This window comes from Pogonomyrmex barbatus, unplaced genomic scaffold (assembly GCF_055798465.1).
Source record: "Pogonomyrmex barbatus isolate J1 unplaced genomic scaffold, ASM5579846v1 scaffold3, whole genome shotgun sequence".
Classification (NCBI taxonomy): Eukaryota; Metazoa; Arthropoda; class Insecta; order Hymenoptera; family Formicidae; genus Pogonomyrmex; species Pogonomyrmex barbatus.
The window spans coordinates 13,703,533-13,720,691 of NW_028297127.1; the positions used below are offsets into that span (position 1 = coordinate 13,703,533).

The window sequence follows — 17,159 nt, forward strand, 5'->3', positions numbered from 1 at the left end:
CAGTATAACATTCTCTCGTTCAATCTTAATTTTTTAAATATCGTATTACATCTCTATCTGCGATCAACTTCACAATTTAGTGTCTTTCGTCTATGGCCGAATAGTTTTTTTTGGAGGCTGGACAAATTAATAGTTCGTAAAAGGAACTATTAATTTAAAATTAAATCCGTCATAATAACAGTAATGAATAAACGTTTTTCTTCCTTTATTATCCTCATTCTCCTCGATAATTTTTGTACAAATTTGATTTTGTACAATCAAAATGGTCGATAATATCAATGTTTTTCAATTATCCCCGAGCCCCAAAAGCGGTCATGCTAACTTCTGTAAGGGTGCCGTCACATGCGACATAACTTGCATAAGCGTAACTTGCGCCGACCAATCACATCGTTTCACTTGAATCAGATTCCGCCTAGTTACTTTATGCTGTTTACGCTTTTATTGTTAAGCTGAATATATCCATTTTTTTGCGGAAAAAACACACACACACACACACACACACACACACACACACATACATACACATCACAGTGAATACTCGGAATAATCAGAGCTTTTCGGCAAAATGAATAAAGATCAAATCAGAATAACTTAATTAATTAATATAATAATGATTAATTAAATCATCATATCAAATTAATTAAAAATAAATAAATATATATTAATTATATATATATATATATATTAATTTATAATGTTTTTCAATGCGTGGGCCAACAATATCTAACAATTGATTAAACATTTCTATGGACATTCTACAATATTTGTAGAACATTTCGTAATTTTCAAATTTCATTTCTTTGACTAGATTGTCACTATCATCTTGTAATAATCTTCGTCTTTCTGCGAATATCGGACGCACCCACATTCTATGACATGAGCTTTTTCCTGTTGGTATACCATCAGTTTCCATATTCCAAACAATTTTAAAATATTATATCGGAATATGCAGATTACGCTTACGCATATTACGCCACATGTGACAGCACCCTAAGATTGTTGGGCTTTAATAGTATTTCGTCGGTAAATCTGGTAACCCTGAGTTGGAGTGTTAACCGCCATTTGAGTATCTTTTAATCGCCGGGATGAAGAAAAGTGATTGAGGAAAAGTGTGTAAAGTACAATTTCGTAATTCCAATTTTCAATTTAATTCTTCAATAGAACCCTTACTACATCTTAGTTGCTACGTATTTTACGTTATTATCATAAACATGGCAGTGCAACCTAACCAACAGTTCAGCATGGGTAAGATGCTTCACTTAATCAAAATCTTATGTAGGCTCGTTTTATTGTCTTAATATAAAATTATTTATTTCAGATCCTCCTACACAACAAAGCTTTGTTAGATTTTTCAAAAGTCTTCCAGAGGTGAGTGATCGAATATGCTGCGTATGGATATAATGATTAAAATTTTTTCTTATAATTATATTAATTATCCTTTCAATATCGATCATTTTTATGAGTATATTTTTCTAAATATAGTATCGATTATTAATAGAAAAATGCTATAATACATATATTTTCTTTTATGTTAATAATAAGTTACATATAAAAAATATATTTATTATAGAATGATTACAATGATTATAATAATTAAGAAAAATTATTTTTGTTATATTATTATTATATACTTGTTTTTCTAAATAAAATATATTTTATTAAGGAATATTCTCATAGCAGTTTGATATATTACTGATATTTATTTATTAACAATAAAAATTAGAAAGAAAAATAATTACATTTAATTTTGTTAAACTCTATTTTTTCTTGCATTTGAATTATTGATGAAATGATAATATTTTGTGAATAAATGCTACATTTAAGTGAAGATCTGAACATTTTTTTAATGTTTATGTACAAAAGAGACATAATACTTCTATTAAGAAAGAAAATATATTTTTATTTATATAAAATAATGAAAATTATCTCTTAGTTTTACAATAATAATGTTTTACAATAATACTAATTAAGAATTAAAAATGAGCTTATGATATAATGATTATGTGTTTCATTCTTGATTCGCTTTGATTTTTTTTATTGGTAAATATAAATTGGTAAATATACATATATTACTTAAATAAATGTAAAAATTCAATGTCTTAACTCAAAATGTGAAAGAAATTTTGTTTAAATAAGTAATTTTTAAATAAAGTAAACAATATCTAGCCAAAAATTTCCTTGGCTCTTTCTTTAGCCTTGTCATATGTGCTAGTTATTTTATGACCAAGTTTATTCCAGAAGGATGGTTGGGTTGTAGTCTCTATTATTTGTGTTGTAGTTTCTGTCACTTCTGTTGTATCTGCAATTTCTGGTATATTGTGCACTGTGGACCATGTTCGAGGTATCATTGTTTCCCTTGGTTTTTCTCTGATATCCCATGGATCGTCACCATCCATAGGTGCCAAGGTAGCGCTAGGATTCGGCCTAATTCTGTTATAAAAATCATCATTACGCGATGTATATGGTCCTCCACCATATGCTTGCAAAATTCGGGATTCTATTTTATCTCCCGTTTGCTCTGTAGTCGGTGATGAGTGTCTATCTTGTTCTAAAGTCAGCTGAGAAATTTCAGTATTTTGCAATGGAATTACTTTTGATGGAATCTGTTCAGAATTTTGATTGAACTGATTGTCAAAACGGGATGTTTCAGTTTGTTGAAATGATTCTGATTGTTGATCATGTTGCGCTTGTGATTGAGAAATATATAAATTTTGACGTTCATCTTCAAACGTATGCTTATTCTGTACTTCTTGTTGATTAAAGTCAAATGGTCTTGATTGTTGTTGTATATTTTCTGTTTGCTGTGACATCGAGTTAACATTTAAACGAGGATAATAATTGTCCTGTGAACCTTCAACGTTAGTTAAATCGCTTGGATGATAAGTATAATGCCATTGCAATCCTACTGTAGCATCATTTGATTTATGCACCCAATGTAACCGATCCATGTTTTCCTTTTCGTTATCGAATACGCTACTTTCTTGCGAATATGAAACCTTCGATGTATGAGGATTGGATTCAGAATATGGATCCGCGATTACGCGATTGCCATGCTGAATCATCCTTTCGCGAAGATTGTCTACATCAACCTCTGGACTTACCTCAATTGGTCTGGAAACATCAAGATTTGTATCTGTTCCATCTGTATGTGATAGAATGGAATCATGTTTTTGATATCGCTGTCTTGGTTTTGGTTTCGGTGCTGGTTTCAGACCAGTTGTTAATTGTTGGTTTTGATTAATTTGTTGAGTGAAATCTTGATTAAAATCCGTTTGTTGTGACATTTGTTCTAATTCAGATTGTTCGTTATTTCGATTGTTGTAAGATGGATATCGATGCGATTGTTGCGAGAGGTCATCTACATCCCAATTATTTTGTTGAGAATAATGTTCCAGACGCTGAGTATTATATCCTGGCCAACTAGGTTTCTGTTCTCTTTGTTGTCCAAATTCCAAACTTCCTGCTGTTTGTTGTGAGAAATCATCGAATCTTCCAATTTGCTGAGTTAAATCTTCGTTTTGCTGAGTCATGTCTTCCAAATGTTGACTGCCGACTTTTGGTTTATTAGATCTATGCGTTTGCTGCACTTGTTGTCCAAATTCTAATTGTCCCATTGTTTGTTGTGTAAAATCATCAAATTCGCTTACCTGTTGAGAGAAATCTGCATTTTGGTGATTGAATTCCTCTAGATGTTGACTTTTTGGCTTGTTAGATTTATCCATTGGTAGCAGTGGACCGAATTCCAGTTTCCCAATTGTTTGTTGCGTAAAATCATTTGATCCTGTTTGCTGTTCACTTTGCTTTTTTAAGTTTTCTATGTGCTGATTACCAATATTTTGTTGTCCAAATTCAAGTTGACCATCTCTCTGCTGTGAAAACTGTTCGCTTTGTTGTGTCAAATCTTCTAAATGTTGATTATCAACAATGTGCGGTCTAAATTCATGTTTATCTAATTGAGTTTGTTGCGTTAAATCATCTGATCTTGCTGTTCGCTGTGAAAATTGGTCTAATTGTTGAGTTTCGTCAGTTTGTTCTCCAAATTGAAGTTTGCCACTTTGTGGCGTAAAATCAGATCCTTGCATCATAAAGTGCTGCATTAAATCCTGCTCTAAATTCTGATTATTGACAATTTGCTGCCCGAATTCAAGTTGACCTTCCGTTTGCTGTGCGAGCTGTCCATTTTGCTCTATTAAATGTTGATTAACATCTATTTGTCGACCGAATTCAAGTTTGCCACTTTGCTGTGTAAAATCATCAGATCCTTGTGTCTGCTGTGTAAACTGTTCACTCTGCTGCGTCAAGTTCTCTAAGTGTGACTTATCGACTGTTTGCTGACCAAATTCAAGCTGACCTTCTGTCTGCTGTGTAAATTGTTCACTCTGTTGTGTCAAGTCTTCTAAGTGTGATTTGTTGACAGTTTGCTGACCAAATTCAAGCTGACCTTCTGTCTGCTGTGTAAATTGTTCATTCTGTTGTGTCAAGTCTTCTAAGTGTGATTTGTCGACAGTTTGCTGGCCAAATTCAAGCTGACCTTCTGTCTGTTGCGTAAATTGTTCACTCTGTTGTGTCAAGTCTTCTAAGTGTGATTTGTCGACAGTTTGCTGACCAAATTCAAGCTGACCTTCGGTCTGCTGTGTAAATTGTTCACTCTGTTGTGTCAAGTCTTCTAAGTGTGATTTGTCGACAGTTTGCTGGCCAAATTCAAGCTGACCTTCTGTCTGCTGTGTAAATTGTTCACTCTGTTGTGTCAAGTCCTCTAAGTGTGATTTGTCGACAGTTTGCTGACCAAATTCAAGCTGACCTTCGGTCTGCTGTGTAAATTGTTCACTCTGCTGTGTCAGATCTTCCAATTGTTGTGACTCTTGATCGAACTCCTGATTCTGTTGCGTGAAATCCTCGTTGTCGGTTGTTTGATGTTGCTGCACGTCGCCGTGATGAACGTCTCGCTTATACTTTCTGTGATATCTGGTTTCCTGTTGATATTGCTGATGAGTTTCTTCGGTGCAATCGACACCATGTCCTACGTGTCCCGCGTGTCCTACGTGTCCCACGTGTCCCACGTCCCGCGACCCGGTGACGAGCTGTCCAGACGAACTCGTTCTGTACGCTGAATCATAATTGCTGCTGCTACTACTCGCACGAGACTCGTAACCCTGTGCGGAATGATAACGTCCGTGTTGCTCGTTATAGGCATCCCGATCGTAATGCGCTCTTTCCGTGTAACCAGCACCGGAATGATCCACAGAAATTCGTTCGGGAGCTACGTTCCTTCCCGCGTGACTGGAGGAACTCCAGTGTTCCTCGTAGTGTCTCGTTTCGCCATTTCTGCTGGGATAGGTGATATGACTTGAATGCGGATTGTACGCACGGGAACTCTCGGTAAGCAACTGATTCTGGCTGACACTGGAGTGATGCGCACCTAAGACTTCTGCGCGACGGGTCTCGTCCAGGTGATGTCCACTTGAATGCACATTATGATAGTTCGTCTGATAACTACTACTGGGAACTTGTACGTAAGGGACAGGAGACAAATGACCAGGTTGAGGCGCGGGATGCACTCGGGACATGTAGGTCTCGTGGCTCTGGTAAGTTCTTTGGCTTTCCGTGCCGTATGTATCTGGAGCCGCAGTTGGATATGGCAGCTGCTGCCTCGTATTGGTGAACGTCTGCTGTTGCTCGGTATAACGATGCTCGGTTCCGGTGGACGGAACGCGTCGGTAGCCCAAATGTTCTCTGTAGCCCTCACTCTCGGCGGTTTGCAGATCGTGGAAACCGGACGTTTCGTGAGTCAAACCTATCGTCGAATCTATGTGCGAAGTAGCGGCGGTGTGTCCGATGCTAGAGACTTGATGAAGATCTTTTCTAAGACTGTCGAGCTCTTTATGCAAGTTTCTTTGCAATTCACTGTGCAATTCGTTTACTGTCGCCGAACCAATGCTGGTTTGAGGAACTCCAGACGTGCTGTAGCTGGAGGTGTAATTCTTTTTGTAATAACGAACCTTCTTAGGTCCGGTTACATATTGACCTTCCTCTTCGAAGACCTGTCCGCGACCTCCGTCGGTCCTATAAGAATCTACTCTACTCCAGTTTTCAGGGATTGTTTCGACATGATGTTGTGTACCGATAGTTTGAGAGCTGATGTTGGGGACGTGTTGAACCTGCGAATGTCCGCCATATTCTCCAAAATCTTCCAGTCTCTCGCTCTTGCTATCGATTCTCGTTGATGATGATTGTGTCTGTTGGCTATGCACCCTATTGTATCCGGTTTCTTTTGTAACTGTTTGTCCTAATTGATTGTATGTGCTTTGGGATTCCAAATGCTGGTTACTTGGTACCTGTATCGAATCATATCTGTGTTGTCCACTTAATTCGCCTAATTCCGCTGTATTCACTGCATTCACGTTACGTCCCGTGCCGTAGGACGAGGTGAAGTTCTTCTTGTAATATCGTACCCTTTTCGATCCTTCCACATATTGCCCTCGTTCTTCGTGGACTTTTCCATGACCACCATCCGTGCTGTATTGATTATGTTCAGTCCAGTTTCCTGGTTTGGCATAATTATTATCATTTAGATTCGTGCTTGCCTGAATCAAATTCGAATGATCTTGATAACCGCCCGATGTAGCATGGCTCTGATAAGCTGTTTCGTAAAAGTTGCAAGTTTCTATGCAGCCACTTGGTGCAGATAATGCTTGGGCGACTAACGCGGATAAAACGATTATCCGTCCTATCGCCATTATCCCTATCCGATCTCTGTGAAATAAAAATAAATATGCAAATATGTATAAATACTTAAAGCTAGATATTTAAAACATATACATTCTTTGATTTTCTTCCTTTACTCCTCTTTTTTCTTATCCATCCCTCTGGACATATATAAATAAGCTATTTCTTTCTAATCTAATTTTTCTAATTTCACATTTCTGATATACAAATAAAATTTTTTTACTTAATTAATCTTTAAAATACAATCTTTAAAAATATAAATTATGAAAGATTATTCATTCTTTAATTGTTTAGTTCTTTAATTGTGAATAAATGTATGGAATTAGGTTTTTAGAAAATAAAAGAATATATATACTTAATAAAAAGAGTGTTACTTTGTACAAAGAAAGTAGTGTTTTGAAAGTACTTGATTTTATGTTTTTGCAAAAAATAATCTAATAATTCTATGTTGGTATAAATTTATTTTTTATTTCAAGAACATTAATTCAGATTTGCTCTTCTATGAAAGTTATGTATGAAGATGTAACTTATAAATAGGTTCATCAAAGTCATCTTTCATGATAAATGATAAATAAAAAGATAATACATGAGATGTATAAATCAAATTTATAATAGTATTAGTCGATTTCTTACACTCACAATCAAAACTCTTATCTTAATATGGTAAAGATGAAGTAACACAATTTTTTGCCTCTTTAAAAATATAAAATCGCCAAGGTTTTAATCTCATTTCAATTATTTGGCAAATGAAAAAAATATGTACGCAACATTTTTTTAAAATAAGATTTTGAATAATATAATAGTCTATGTTAAATTAAAAGGCAATTTTGTTATAACATAAGTAATAGTAAGAAGATAAACCTATATCATTCATTTTATTCATTGATTGTCGTCTAGATAATATTTTGTCAAATTTAATGTTTACATACTTAATATGCATTTAACTTGCATTCACTAACAAATCACAATATTTCATACACTTAATCCACATCTGCCATTATAAAAGCGGCTATATTTTATTACCTTAAAATGGAAGATCGACAAACACTTATAATTCAGTTGTTAATGCAGAGATGTTCTCACTAACACTGTAGGCTCACATATAACAGAAGGAGATTACCACAAATCCATTTATGTTCTCTCCCCCTTCTTTCTCGAACGATTCTCGGAGTATTCTTTTTCGCTCTTACACATATTAGTGATCTTGCCTTTTTATTCATCACAGTTGAGACTTGTTCTTATCGTACACAATTCTCAGCAATAAGATTGGGTTCTACCGTTGACGTAAGTGTCAGAAATATGTAGTCTTATCTGTATCTATTAATTCCTTTTCGTACCCTTGTTATAAATCCTTGTTGTAAACCTTGTGTACTACATTAACTCTTTGAAATTTTTTCAAGCTTTAGAATTTTATTTTGTAATTCTTCTACTGTCACGCGAGAAAAGACATAATATTATTGAGAGAAAAATATTCTCCCTGTGCAAAAATAAATAATACCAAATTATACCTAAACTTCTTTTTATAATAATACATTAAAAATCGCAAAAAGAACAAGCCTGAAAGAAATGAATTAAAATAGAAAATAATGAGGAAAGGTAATTTTATTTACAAATTGATCATGTTTAAATGTAACATTTGTATCCCTGTTAGTCTCCATATCCTTGTTTGATTAAAATTTTATTACAACATCTTGGCAGATAAACACACAATGCATTTTCTAATCACATATGTATATATACGCAACGGACATAACTCAATAACTTCCAGGTAATCGAGACAAGCGATTTTCCATATTTGGATTGATGTGTCATTGGTTAAGTCATTCTGAATTTGTAACGACGATCAGACTCACTTTCATTCAGTGATGCTAGGAACAATTTCAAGGTCGCCGTTACGTAAAGACCGTGAATCTTCCAGTAATATTTGTATTCTTGTGCTTGCACTTCGGAATGTAACGGTGGTAGCCGTACTCTTTACATAAAAAGAATTCAAAAAACAATACAAAGAACAAAAGAACGATGGCCCAGTTTATAACAAAAATTATTGACCTTCCTAGAATATGAACTCTGACTTTCCTTTATCATGCTAAGGGTGAAATGATATTTCCACGATAGTGACCTCAATATATGGGTGTCATTGAAGCTGTTGGGATTTCCCATTAAGAAATTAAGATGAGAAACACCTCAATGTATTCATTTATGTGATTTATATTAAAAAAAGCTATTTTATTTTTATGAGAAATGTTATTTAACATTATATCTCATTTTCTTTTTTTTTTTTCATTCTCTTACTTAGAACTGTTATAGCTATTACATCAAAAAGTCATTTAAATATTTATAGTGAAAATAAGTATATTAAGTTTTTTATATGAGAATATAAATCTTATAAATTGATTTATTTTTTTTTCAAAATATATATTAAATATATTAAATTTAACATATTATTAAATTTAATTTATATTATTAAACATATTAAAACATTTTGAACAATTTGTATATATATTAGAAACTTTCAATTTACCATCTCAAAATACAATTGCAATATTTCTGAATAAAATAAATGAAGAAATGTATGTCTCTATCAAGTTGCAAAGTGAAAAGGAATTCTGCGAATAGGGGTGTTATTATTTGTAAAATTTTGCGGCGCCAATGAAATATTTCTTTAAATTCCAAACTTCTGTAAAATCACATCAATGCTGAGACGACCTATGATACTCTGACCTCTCGATAGGCATTGACCTACAGATATGTTAGCAAGGTTTTTAATTTCTCAGAAATATAAAATATATATGACGGTACTTCATAAAACAATGTATAATTCCAAATATTCGTAATAAATATGTAAAAGAATTTCTAGACGGAAACATATGACATGTTCACGAACATTACAAAATAACATAATAGGAATGAAAGCTTTAAATTACAATTAAAAGATATTATTTAAAAAATTGCATTATCTTTAGAAGCTTGCACCGTTACCCAAATGGGTCAAGGATGAATTTAAATGATGATTTATACGGCGTCAGATTCACAATATATAACGCAATGACGTACTATGTGCTCTCAATTCGTCATACATATTATTTAAAATATTTCTTCGAATGTTGGAGAGAATCTAAAAGCGCAATATTCTACTAACATCATAATCTATAATATATTTCTGCAATAGAGATTACACACATGGGTATTGCACAGTAGAAATTCATGGAAACTCGATATCGACTCGATATAATAAATAAATTGACACATAATAATAATTGTGTATTTCAGAAACTTGATACTACGATTCGATTCTTCAATAGATCAGACTATTACACAGTACATGGAAGTGATGCTCTGTTTGCTGCACAAGAAGTGTTTAAAACAACATCTGTCTGTAAAATGATTGGAGCTGGTAAATACCATTTGAAAATTCTATAATTTCTTAGAACTTATGCAAAAGAATCATTAAATTTAGAAAAACTATAGTCTAATAATTAGATGCAAATATTTACTAGAATAAAAGTTTTCTTTTCTGATTTGAAAAATTTTATTTTTGATATATTTAAATCTTTTTATATTTTCTATTTATCTATGCATATTAGTTTATATATGTTTAAAAAGATAAAATTGATTTAATAAACTTTTTTAATAAACATTTATTATTTATCTCTATGTTTTATTGAATGAATTATCTAAGGTTTAAGGATAGTACAAGTTCAAATATCAATAATAAAATAAATATTTTTCTTGCAGAGCCAAATAAAACAGAAGGAGTTATTCTCAATAAAAGCCATTTTGAGACATTTGTACGCGATTTGTTATTAGTAAAGCAATATAGAGTTGAAGTTTATGTCAATCAAGGCTCTTCTAAAAATCAGAACTGGATCTTGGAGTACAAAGGTTCACCCGGCAATCTATCTCATTTCGAAGATATCTTGTTCAGTAATAATGATATAGCTGTGGGTGTATCCGTAATAGCTGTAAAACTGGGTACAGAAGGAAAGTCCAGAGTGAGTTCATCATGCATGATTAAATGTATCTTGCTAAATATATAGGGTGATATAATTATAGAAATGCCTTATAGAAGCAATTTTATTAATTATAAAATTATGATTTTTCTAATATAAAAATAATATAATTATATGAATGTGATTATAACATATTTAAGAAATTTATTCTATAATTATAAAATAAAATATTCAATTAATTATAAAATAAAATATTCATTCATACTTAAATTATTAATATTTTACAGATTGTCGGTTTAAGCTGTGTAGATGTCGTTTCGACTCTAATTTCAGTCGCTGAATTTCAAGATAACGAATCATTTTCAAATCTAGAATCACTTGTTGTAACTTTAGCTCCAAAAGAGTGTTTATTGATTCAGGGAGAAGGAAGTTATGAATTTCAAACTCTCAAACAAGTATGTACAAATATAAATGAGAATCACTATATATTGTACTAAAAAGTATTTTGAGTTAATATTACGATTTCATATATACTTTTTCAGCTAATGGAAAGAAGTAACGTGATGGTTACATTAAGAAAAAAAAATGAATTTGCGAGTGATTCGATCATAGATGATTTAAACACATTAATAAAATTTAAAAAAGGACAAAAACAAAATGCACAATCATTGCCCGAAGTTAATTTAAATTTAGCTATGTCTGCTACATCTGCACTAATCAAATATTTAGATGTAAATACCATAGTTTTATTTACAAAAATATATAGGATGTCTTATCTTTATTATATCAAATTTTGATGATATATTTGTTAATAAATTTGTTACTTTCTTTTTATAAAGAAAATAAAAATTAATAAAAATAAATTAATAAAAAATAGCATGTAGAACTATTTAATAATTGAAAATATTATATATGTGACAAGAATACTATACTTTCTAATTATCCTAGTAAAAATACAAAAAGTTACAAAGATTTAGTATTAAATCTATATTAAGAATCTATATTAAGAAGATCTATATAAAGAAAGAAGTTTTTAAATCAGTTTATCATTAAAATTTATAATAAAGATGACACTCTCTTTCTATATATAATATATATATGGTGTGGTGTGGTATGGTGTGTGTGTGTGTGTGTGTGCATATATATATATATAATATATATATATATATATATATATGCACACACACACACACACACACACACACACACACACACACACACACACACACACACCATACCACACCACACCATACCACACATACATACATGTACACATCTTTTATTAGATGTTTCTTATATAGTAATTCTTTGACAGTTAACATCAGACGAAGGCCATATGAATCAATTTAAATTGAATCAAATTGAGCAGTCACGATACATAAGACTAGATTCTGCGGCAATAAAAGCTCTTAACATCGAGCCACATACTGATACAATGTCAAATTTATATGGAAATTCTGTCACTAGTGTCTTAACATTATTAGATAAGTGTAGAACCGCACAGGGACACCGATTGATCGCGCAATGGGTTCGTCAGCCTCTTAGAGACTTATCTCTAATAAAAGAACGACATGATATTGTTGAACTATTAGTAAGAAATAATGAATTAAGATCCATTCTTAGTGATGATTATCTGAGACGTATGCCAGACTTGCAACAATTGGCAAAAAAACTGGCTAGAAAAAAATCGGCGTTGCAAGATTGTTACAAGTAAGCTATTGTTGCTATAAAATCGGCTTTCTTTATGATCAAGGCAGAATATAACATGACACTATAGATTGTATCATAGATTATATATATTAATACTTATTATATGTTTATACTTTAGAATCTATCTGTGTGTATCGTATTTGCCAAAACTATTAGAACAACTTTCACCGGAAGAAAATGTGACTGCCTTAAAAACGATGATAATAGATCCATTAAAAGAACTTATAGAAGATATGAACAAATTTCAACAGCTAGTGGAGCAAACAATTGATTTAGATGCTGCTGAGAAAGGAGATTTTATGGTCAATCCAGGATTTGCGGATGATTTTAAAAGTAACTCAAATTTTGATTTATTATAATTTATTTTTAAAATGTAGAATAATATGCACCAAATAATAGATAATGGATATATATTTTAAATAAGAATAGATCTTGTATTAAGAAAGAGTGCATGAATTTTGACACATTGTATATATATTATTTATATACAATAATTTATATATTTTATATTATTTATATTTGTATATATATTTTTTATTTAGTTTTTATTTTAAATATATATAATAAATAATTATAATTTTGTAATATTACAGCATTAAAAGATGCAATGGAAGAAACGGAGGAAACTATACAAGATCAACTTAATAAGGCAGCAAATGATCTTGGTTTAGAAGCAGGCAAAATAATAAAACTAGAATCTAATCAACAATTCGGTTATTACTTCCGTATAACATTAAAGGAAGAAAAAATATTAAGAAATAAAAAGCATTACACTATTTTAGATTCTAACAAAGCTGGTGTAAGATTCCGAAATAATAAATTAAATGAATTAAATGATGATTTCATAGCTGCTAGAAATAAATATTTGGAGAGACAAAAAGATGTTATCACAGAAATTATAGGAATTGCAGGTTTTTGTCAATTCTTAAATATAAATTATTTCAAATATTAAAACATAACATTAATACATTTATTAATACATTTTTGTGTTATGTTTATAGCTGGCTATAGTGATACAGTACGTTCTATCGGTGGTGTGCTGGCATGTCTTGATGTTCTTACTGCATTTGCTTCTGCAGCAGTAAGTGCTAACAAAGTATATGTACGTCCCAAGATGGTCCCAAGTGAAGAGGGTGAACTAAATCTCATTCAAGTTAGACATCCATGTTTGGAACTGCAACAAGGAGTAGATTATATTGCCAATGATATTAATTTTAAAAGAGGTACGCGCGCGCGTGTGTGTGTGTGTGTGTGTGTGTGTGTGTGTGTGTGTGTGTGTGTGTATGATTGTATATATTTTCGTATATATTTTTATGATTATATATATATATATATATATATACATATATATATACATATATATATATATATATATATATATATATATAAAATGATAGAGTTGTATCTATGTATGTGAGTTTTGAATTTGTTATAAAAATTTTTTTAAACTTTCTATTTGATTTATTTTTTGTAGATCAGTATCACTTTTGTATTATTACTGGTCCAAATATGGGAGGTAAAAGTACTTATATTAGATCTGTTGGCGTAACTGCATTAATGGCTCATATTGGTAGTTTTGTTCCTTGCAATGAAGCAACTATATCGTTATTAGATTGTATATTAGCTCGAGTAGGAGCTGATGATTCCCAACTGAAAGGATTATCAACTTTCATGATGGAAATGATAGAAACTGCTGCTATTTTGAAAGTAATTTATATTATTTGCCATTAAGGCTCCTGAGTAATCACCGCAATCATATTAGAATTGTGATGTCATAAGCGAAAAATGACACAGTAAAGTTTATTGCAACTAATTTGCAAATAAAGAGATATTTGATTAAAACAACATTTGAGATGGCTTTAAGACACTTATAAAAATGAATGCTATCCTTTCTTTTCCTGATAATCAATAAATAGTAAAAGGCACGTGAAATGAAACTTATTCAGGTAGAAAACACGGTTTGACAGCTGTTAAAAGAAGTGAAAAATATGCTTTTACATATAAAATTTAACAATAATTTTAGCTGTCGTCCATTTTTATGAATTTGGTAAATACGAAACAAGTCACACTGCACAATTAAGCACATAATAACGAAATTGATTGTAAATAAAAAATCCGCACATCACTTAATATAAAAATGGATAAGGATTAAACTAATTTTCATCACGACAATGTGTCGCTAACGTCAACGCGGAGTTCTTAGCTGAGTACTCAGGAGCCTTAAGAAATTGCTTAACGAAAATACAATATGATCTCCGATATTAAATATTTACAGACAGCAACGTGTAACTCTCTTGTAATTATCGATGAATTGGGTAGAGGTACATCTACCTATGAAGGCTGTGGTATAGCTTGGTCAATAGCAGAGTAAGTATGTGTATACAAATTGCCAAAAAATTATACTAAGAAATGTTATATATCATGTTATATATTCTTTTAGACATTTGGCAAAGGACATTAAATCATATTGTTTGTTTGCTACACATTTTCATGAAATCACTAAGTTAGCCGAAGAAATTCCCGCAGTACAAAATCATCACGTTACCGCTCTTGTTGAAGAAAACAAGTTAACATTACTTTATAAAATAAAGCCAGGGATTTGCGATCAAAGCTTTGGTCTTCATGTGGCTAAAATGGCTAACTTCCCACAAGAAGTAATAGAGGTATATATATATATATATATATATAATTTTCAGTTCGCAAGCAAATATAAAATTTTCTATTTTTTCTTATATATATTGCACAATTTTTTATTTAGTTTGCTAAAAGAAAACAAGCGGAACTTGAAAACTATCAAGGCATAATTTTTGAAGGATCTGATAATCCCCAAAAGAAACAGAAGATTATTCAGGTATTTTTATTGTTTTATTAATTAATGTTAATAATAGTTTGATAAAATAATATATAATGTTATTTATATAATAACTTAACTAATAATTTATCGTTAATAAAAACTTATCAAATAGATAGATTCTATCAAATAGACTCTATCAAATAGAATGAAAAAATATTTACACACAGTAACTTGTTTGGAATAATTTTTCATAAAAGAGAAAATTCTTACTCTTTTTATCAAAATATATCTTCTAGTTATATAGTATATTAAATAAAGCGTGTAATCAGTATGTTTATATAAAATTATGCCAAAGAAAATAAAGATTAAGCAAACGTTTTTTTTTTAGTATAAATACTAGATAATTTGCAATTAATATTGTTGCAGGAAGGTGAAGCTCTTATTTCACAGTTTCTCACAAATTGTAAAGCTTTGGATCAATCTTTATCCGATATCGATTTAGAAAATCAGGTATCATCATTGAAGAAGGATATTCTCTCCCATAAGAATGCTTACATTGAAGCATTAATTACCAATTCTTTTTAAATCAAGAATTGTATATTACTGTGAATACAAGAAAGAAAAAGGATTATAACAAACAGTATTATTTATAAGTACAAATATTTTTATAAGCCGACTAAAAGAATATGTAAATATACTTTTCCATTAAATCAATTTCATATAAATATGTATTATATTCAGTTTTTACCTTTGAAAAGAGATAATATAATACAAATGAGTTCAACATAGTTCTTGAAAAGTGGAGAGGAAGACAGTATATTTTTGTAGCTAATTTTTGAACTAGATTAAGTAATTAAAAAGAAGAAAATGTTCATAACATTGTCTGTGACTTTTTTAAGGAATTTTTGTAGAAAATATTCGTGATCATAATCGTGAAATTATGATGATTCTATGATGATACCATCTGTGGATAACATATTGATTCGCGTTCTCCATCGTAACCTTGAACTTGACTAGCGTATTGCTGGTCCTGGGGAGTGTCTGAAGGCCTGTCAAGTGACTGTTGATCGTACATTTTTCTATCGTTTTTATCAATAACAATTATGGATCCCGCGGTCTTCCCCGAGGAGATTTGGATTAAGATTTTATTGTACTGCGATGTACCTGACATTATTGCGTTTGGCAGCACTTGCAAATACCTGAGGAAGACGTCGGACACGGATTATCTGTGGTGAGTGCACCAGGTTAGGTTTACGTCGAACCAGCATCAAATCGGGTCTGTCACGGACGGACGCGCGAGCAATGTACACTCAGAACGTGCGATTTTGCATACACTAATTAATGATATGCATCTCGTTTGTTGTTTTCCTGGTGGGATCCACCGGTCGAAATTTTTCGACCATGGCGACCCAACCTTCTCCTTCTTCAATAAAGAAGGAAAGACTTTAGGAAAGACTTAGAGAATTAAATACCAAATGCAGAATAAGAAAATATTGCTTGAGATTTTGAACGAAAACGTTGCTTTCTTTAGAAAATAATATATTTTGCATTATTTTAGGAAGATGAAATGGCTGCAGCTAATTTCAAAGGTGCACTTTAGATTCCCAGATATAAAATGCTTGCAATTGCTCAGCGTCAGCTTCAAAGCTATGTGCTACAGATTACACATGGTGATTACGTTAGGAGAGAACGCACCTTTCCCAAAATGTTATCACTGCAGTGGTTATACGTGTCAGAGAAACTGTGTTGAAGGCTCCAGCGCCAAGGTAGTGATTGAGATCGGCAATAAATATACCTGGGTAATTACTCCATACTTTGGACTGAGGAGACACTTTTCCATGTTTGGCATTCCCAAATATAACAATAAAACTCACGTGGAACAAGTGCAGACTCAGAATGTACCAAGCAGCAGCACACGTTCGAAATCTGATGCAAAGTCATTAGCAAAGAGATTGAAGTTGTTGAAACTGCCGGAATTG

At 31.7% G+C, this 17,159-nt stretch overlaps 3 protein-coding genes across 4 annotated transcripts in view; 2 read left to right on the forward strand and 1 right to left on the reverse strand.

The window, feature by feature from the left end:
- The first annotated feature begins 1,015 nt into the window (after positions 1-1,015).
- Positions 1,016-15,905, forward strand: spel1 (DNA mismatch repair protein spel1). Of its 2 annotated transcripts, XM_089079040.1 has the most exons (15): positions 1,016-1,245; positions 1,319-1,368; positions 9,997-10,120; positions 10,462-10,718; positions 10,964-11,131; positions 11,219-11,407; positions 11,992-12,386; positions 12,505-12,719; positions 12,980-13,297; positions 13,388-13,609; positions 13,861-14,093; positions 14,662-14,753; positions 14,827-15,049; positions 15,145-15,237; positions 15,607-15,905. In XM_089079040.1, exons 1-15 carry the CDS (start codon positions 1,212-1,214, stop codon positions 15,763-15,765), a joined length of 2,772 nt encoding a protein of 923 aa, XP_088935166.1. In that variant the 5' UTR covers positions 1,016-1,211; the 3' UTR covers positions 15,766-15,905. The 2 variants fall into 2 exon arrangements, with proteins under 2 accessions (XP_088935166.1, XP_088935167.1); XM_089079041.1 differs by lacking the exons at positions 1,016-1,245; positions 1,319-1,368 and adding an exon at positions 9,284-9,910.
- On the reverse strand, positions 1,875-7,885 carry LOC105424493 (uncharacterized). Its single transcript, XM_011634752.3, has 2 exons — positions 7,750-7,885; positions 1,875-6,753 (listed from the first exon to the last, which is right to left on the reverse strand). The coding sequence occupies exon 2, from the start codon at positions 6,735-6,737 to the stop codon at positions 2,163-2,165; it is 4,575 nt and encodes a 1,524-aa protein (XP_011633054.3). The 5' UTR covers positions 6,738-6,753; positions 7,750-7,885; the 3' UTR covers positions 1,875-2,162.
- Positions 15,906-16,191: 286 nt separating the features above from the next.
- LOC105424494 (uncharacterized) overlaps positions 16,192-17,159 on the forward strand; it is a 5,784-nt gene continuing 4,816 nt past the window's right edge. Inside the window, exons 1-2 of the mRNA XM_011634753.3 lie at positions 16,192-16,411; positions 16,739-17,159. The exon at positions 16,739-17,159 is cut by the window's right edge and continues 404 nt beyond it. Coding sequence (XP_011633055.2) covers positions 16,284-16,411; positions 16,739-17,159 — 549 coding nt within the window. The 5' untranslated portion in view covers positions 16,192-16,283. The remainder of the gene's footprint in view (positions 16,412-16,738) is intronic.

Coding starts and splice junctions, on each gene's coding strand:
- spel1 (XM_089079040.1), top strand. CDS start 1,212: ATGGCAGTGCAACCTAACCAACAGTTCAGCATGG. Junction 1,369..9,996: donor TTTTCAAAAGTCTTCCAGAG/GTGAGTGATCGA, acceptor TGTGTATTTCAG/AAACTTGATACTACGATTCG. Junction 10,121..10,461: donor CTGTAAAATGATTGGAGCTG/GTAAATACCATT, acceptor TTTTTCTTGCAG/AGCCAAATAAAACAGAAGGA.
- LOC105424493 (XM_011634752.3), bottom strand. CDS start 6,737: ATGGCGATAGGACGGATAATCGTTTTATCCGCGTTAGTCGCCCAAGCA.